At 44.5% G+C, this 5,612-nt stretch overlaps 1 protein-coding gene across 1 annotated transcript in view; it reads right to left on the bottom strand.

Moving 5' to 3' along the window:
• Window positions 1-5,545, bottom strand: part of LOC104528967 (neurotrypsin) — a gene marked incomplete at its 3' end in the record, with an annotated part of 10,535 nt that extends 4,990 nt beyond the window's left edge. Inside the window, exons 1-3 of the mRNA XM_010173126.1 lie at window positions 5,474-5,545; window positions 2,429-2,474; window positions 821-1,057 (exon numbers count right to left, since the gene is read on the bottom strand). Coding sequence (XP_010171428.1) covers window positions 821-1,057; window positions 2,429-2,474; window positions 5,474-5,545 — 355 coding nt within the window. The remainder of the gene's footprint in view (window positions 1-820; window positions 1,058-2,428; window positions 2,475-5,473) is intronic.
• Between the last annotated feature and the right edge of the window lie 67 nt (window positions 5,546-5,612).

The raw sequence follows: 5,612 nt of genomic DNA, 5'->3' as shown, positions 1-5,612 counted from the left end.
AATTCCCACTGCATCACAAATATCTACCACTGGTTAGAAAGCACATCTCCTTGATCAGGTATGTATTGGGAGAAGGATACACCTTCTCTCTGTAGTACCTCAGTGCAGGTACACAGCACAACTACACTTGTATCCTTCACTTTAATGAAATCATCTTTGAAAGCACTTCCACTGGCAAAGGAAAAGACTTTGTAACTTCATTTATTAAACCAGTACTTCATCTGTGCTACAAAATATGGGAAAAGCAAAGAAGGTCAGAAAACAGGAGGACAAACAAAACATTTTCAACAATGTTGTGCTGGAGTCAGTGCATTGAGAGAGCTCAGCTCCCTTGAAGGCCTCAAAGTAAGCAGCAGTCCTTGTGTCAGCACTGCAAGGAATTTTAAAGCAAGCCTATCACCTACCTTGCCACAGAAGATTTACAAACAGCCACAGAAGATTTTTCCTTGTTATATTTGAACTGCTACACTTACATGAGGAGAGCTCTGATATGGAGACTTAAGAAGCAGGAGTGGGTTGTTTTCCACATAGCTCTAACTGTTTTCAAAGTGGCATAAGTTAACAGTAAAGAAAAAAAGAAGTCTCCTTGTGTGAGAGTAAAAAACCATCTATACAAGGCATTATGGCTACAGCAGTTTAAATCCACCCCCTACTATATACAGACATTATCCCACACAGGCAAGCCTCTAGTCCTAATTATTTCAACAACTGGGGACAGTGATTGCACTGTGCTGCTTTCCCAGGGTGTCCCACCTGCTGCTTGCCAGTCTGTGCAGCAGACATTTCTGGCCTGAGCCCCCGGAGACAGCGCAGCCCTTACCTTGGTTGCAGTCGCAGTTAGCCCAGCCGATGGCCCCTGATGCAAGACGGTAGAAGCACCAGGGTGTAGTTCCCCCATCTGGGTTCCTGCAGTGGTTGTGGTCACCCAAGCCACGGTCTGGGTACTGCTTAACATAATCGGGGAACTCTGCCCAGTTCAGGCACTCTGCCCCAGCCTCAGTGACCGCCAGGGAGCCATTGTAATATCCAAGAGGTCCAACACCACACACACTGGACGCTGGGCACAGGAAGGGAGCTGTTAGCATCACTTAAGGCACTGCACACCGAGGCTCAGACAGCATGGGAGATACCAGCTGATCTCCTGAAACACCTTCCTTGTCTGCAGTCTAGATTGCTACTTGCTTGATTTCAATTCTATCACTCTTCAAGACAGCTGCTCAAAGAATGTTTATAATACGCACTGTCTAAAGACCAAATTGATCTGAAGGTCATGAACTACCCAAATAGGCCTTTGAAGTGTGTTAACTCTGAGCCCAAACATGGACAATTTGAACCAGTTCCCATTACCATTTATTTCAATAGATGCTCAAGTAGCACTTGAGCTTGGCACACACTCCTTCACTTCCTTGCCCACCTGCTTTGGCACCTGAATAAGATACTCTTAAATTTGATCCTAAGCTCTTTAGAAGATTAATTGCCTGTCTAAACTGATTGAAACTGAGAAGAGTTTAAAATTAGCTAAATTTCATTCTATAAAGCAGGAAAGTGGGAAATTACATTATATTTCATTGTATGGATATTCCCTATACACATTAGAATATCACCTGATCTATCTGAATCTGGCCAATGTACAGGAAGGGAAAGGGAAATTATTCTGGGGGGGAGTGCAGGTGCCAATGTTCCAGGCCAGTGCCCATGTGAAATATCACACGCAAAGAAATCCCAACAATTAATTTAATATCATCTTTAACAAAAGAAAACTCTCCATTCATGGCCCTGAAATAAGAAAGAGGGAAACCAGAACCAGATTCTGTGTGAGGGTGGGCTTTTTAAAGCAGACTCAGAAAGGGATAACAGTTACAGCTCTATTCACTGAAAAAAAAAAAAATGAAGCCAACACTTTCAGAAAACCTTTCTGCCATAAAGACAGGTAGGGCAAACAGCAAGGGTACAAAGAAATTTTGCCTTTTGCCTTCTAGCTGCTGCCAAGCCCAGAGAGGGTAAGTGAGAGCTGAAGGTTAACTGCAAGGTACAAAAATGAGCAGCAGTTACAGGTAGGTGCCTGGAAAACACATTGTGCACTTTGCATCAACTGGGACCCTCGGAGCAGGGAGTTTGAGAATTCAGTAGTTATGAGAGTGGAGGAAAGGCGAGTGCACAAAAAAGACTGAGGCGGAGAAAGAGATGAAAGGAAAATAACATGTGGGAGGAGTAGGGAACTGCAAGAGTTTTGGACAAGAAGAAAATAAAGTGGTCTGGCCATTTAGGAAAGAGATAAACAGACACTGAGGCAGGAGAAAAGGTTGAAGAAGTGATGGAAAGAAAGGAAGCATGCCAGGTAGCAGTGGTTCATTGTACCTATGGTCTCAGATCACCACTGCAGGAAAGAATCTGCCCGATGACTGAATTAATAGCTTCTTGTTCTTACCTGCACTCTGTAAATGGTTTTGGTTGGGCTGGGATCCCAGGAAAACCTGGGAAAAGAAACAGAGCAAAAGCAGAGAGATGATTATCCGATGAAATAAACATGGGCATGTCCTAGAAGCAGCTCAGCCTTTTGCTGCTTTAGGCAAACGCATCCTAGTAACCAGCCTCTTCCCCACTCTCCCCATTGCTCCTCTTCAAATCCAGTCACAGCTCTGCCCACTAACAACAAAATGAGTAATTACTGGCCTGCAGAGATTTACCCTTGATCTAAGCACTATGTTACAGGGCTCGGCTTGCTCTTTTCCAGTAGAATTGGAAGCCTAAGTAAGATGCCTACAGAAAGAAAAGCTAAAAGAAAATCATTGTTACCAGTAAGAAAAAACAATGAATGACCACTCATTCTCTCTCCATATATAGGGCAAGCCATCTACAGCCACAGCAGCAAACAGAGACATATCTGGGATGGGATGATGCCCCCGGAGATCCCTGTTAAAATAATAATAAACATCCAAGTGGGAAACACCCAAAGAAGGAAATTCAACGAGGCTTTTTGAGGATTTTGTTTTTAATACAAAAGAATATGATATGGCCTATAGTGTTACTATCCAAATGAGATTAAATAGCTAAGAACCAAAAATATGCAACAAAGCCCTCAGAGTTCCAGCATCCTGTCCAGCCCCAAAACTGCATTTCCTCTTACAGGCAGTGTTTTTGGTGGTTTTAACTTGAGTGCTGGCTGAGAGATAGGGATCTCCACTCAACACCATTACATGGTGCGCAGGCAGAGGCGAGGTCTTCACAGACCCAGAGTGAAAAGAAGAAAGCGTACATAGTTCTGCTAGCTCCTTGTAGTTCAATTCATTTCTAAATACTCTTTAATGAACATTTCTAATTGTCTATATTTAGCCCATATCCAGGGCTAAACTATAGCATTTATTCATTCTATCACCCGATGACCCCTCCCTGGCTGAGAAGGGGAATCAGGAAAAGGAGGGGAGGCCCAGGGAATGAAAATAGATTTAATAAAACAAAAGTATACAAAGTTATACTCCATCCAGTCCAGGGATGGTGACCCTTGGGAGGAGAAGAAGGCAGGAGAAGAAGCAAAGCAGGAGAAGAAGCAAAGCAGGAGAAGAAGCAAAGCAGGAGAAGAAGCAAAGCAGGAGAAGAAGCAAAGCAGGAGAAGAAGCAAAGCAGGAGAAGAAGCAAAGCAGGAGAAGAAGCAAAGCAGGAGAAGAAGCAAAGCAGGAGAAGAAGCAAAGCAGGAGAAGAAGCAAAGCAGGAGAAGAAGCAAAGCAGGAGAAGAAGCAAAGCAGGAGAAGAAGCAAAGCAGGAGAAGAAGCAAAGCAGGAGAAGAAGCAAAGCAGGAGAAGAAGCAAAGCAGGAGAAGAAGCAAAGCAGGAGAAGAAGCAAAGCAGGAGAAGAAGCAAAGCAGGAGAAGAAGCAAAGCAGGAGAAGAAGCAAAGCAGGAGAAGAAGCAAAGCAGGAGAAGAAGCAAAGCAGGAGAAGAAGCAAAGCAGGAGAAGAAGCAAAGCAGGAGAAGAAGCAAAGCAGGAGAAGAAGCAAAGCAGGAGAAGAAGCAAAGCAGGAGAAGCCACCCCATCCTCAGCAAACTTCCCCCATTTATAATGGATTTGTATGGAGCACACCTGTTAGCCAGCTCAGGTCAGCTGCCCTGACATTTGCCCCTCCTAGCTTAAGCACCTGGCTGACACAAAACTGCTAATGGCCAGCATACCACAGCTGGCCTACGACTGTCCCAGTGAAACCAGGACACTAATACTTTTATATGAACAAGAAGCTGTAATTCACAGAGCAGAGGTGTACATGTAAAGAATACTGGCTGTCAGAAATAGTTCTGGTTTTCTTCAAAATGCAGCATTTTTCCTTCTCTCAGCTTCAACTCCCCCTGGAAAAAGTAGAAGAGTAAAATTTGGAATGAAACCAAATCCACCTCTGGAATAAGCAGAGATAGCTCCCATAGATATCTGACAAGAATGACACCTACTCGTAGCAGATGTCATTTTCAAATCAAGCTTATGAATATGGTCCAGCAGATGTTGACAACCATGGCCAAGCTCCAGCATCACTCTCCAGAAGTCAGAATGTGACACTGCACATTGAAAATGAATTCCTGACATGGTTCACAAACAGCAGATCAGGTCTCAGGTGTGTTTTCACAAGAGGATGCACATATAAAACAGCATTTAATTGAAAAATGTTTTGCAACCCAAAATCCACCTATCTGCATGTATCAATTGCAAGCCTGCATAATGGTCTGTGAACCACCAATACTGACGGACTTATCTGAGGATCTCAAAGCTCTTTGCAAAGAGAGGAAAGTGAGCTAAGCTACAGTTTTGTGACTTCACCAAACAGGTGATTGAACCATAATCCCGGTCCCCTGACTCCTGGCTTTCAATGTGCACCTGCACACACATGTAAGCCTGCAGGCAATAGAGGGATTGGTTAGGCTAATTACCAAGCTGTATATGAAAGCCTGAACCTCTTCTTGGAGATGGACCATAAATGAAAGACCTGCCATCCAAGTAATATGCTTCCCTTCTAATGAAAGATTAGTAGCTGCCAGTTCCCGTAGTAGCTTCCAAAATCCCCCAATGCTGACTATCACCACCACCAAGTTTTAGTGCAGACAGCCTGTGCTGCAGTCACTGCCCCGGGTCCGCGTGGCTATAAATCATCTGTCCACGACAGCAATAGGGGTAATCAGTCAATTAGCAAAGAAGGGAGACAAAGGATCTCTCCTGCCAGGGTCACTGCAGCGCTTCAGAAACACAGGAAACCTGAGCCAAAGCATCTGCAAGCCCTTGTGCATCCCGCTTTCCTGCTTTGTTTCCTTTTCTGAATTTCATATGCACAATGAAATAAATCCCTCCCCAAGCCCCCAGCCCTTCCCAGAGACCACAGCTGCATAGACACTTTGGAAAACATATCCAAGTAATAACAAGCTCCATTTACTACAGCGAGGACACTAAAAGAGCCATCTGACTTCTTACAAGCAGACAGAAGAATAACCGTTTCTTACCTCCACGCATCTGAGACAGGATAACAGACTCGAGAGCTCTACCAGGAGCCCGAGTACTCTGGGGATCTCCATCCCTCCTGTGCAAAGTGAGCAGAAGCTTCTTCAAGCATCCCGTTCCCGTTCGGCTGCCGGGCTCAGC

Source organism: Antrostomus carolinensis, unplaced genomic scaffold (genome assembly GCF_000700745.2).
Source record: "Antrostomus carolinensis isolate BGI_N321 unplaced genomic scaffold, ASM70074v2 scaffold18048, whole genome shotgun sequence".
Taxonomy (NCBI): Eukaryota; Metazoa; Chordata; class Aves; order Caprimulgiformes; family Caprimulgidae; genus Antrostomus; species Antrostomus carolinensis.
The sequence above is the reverse complement of the archived record's forward strand: the minus strand, read 5'-3'. Positions and strand labels throughout refer to the sequence as shown.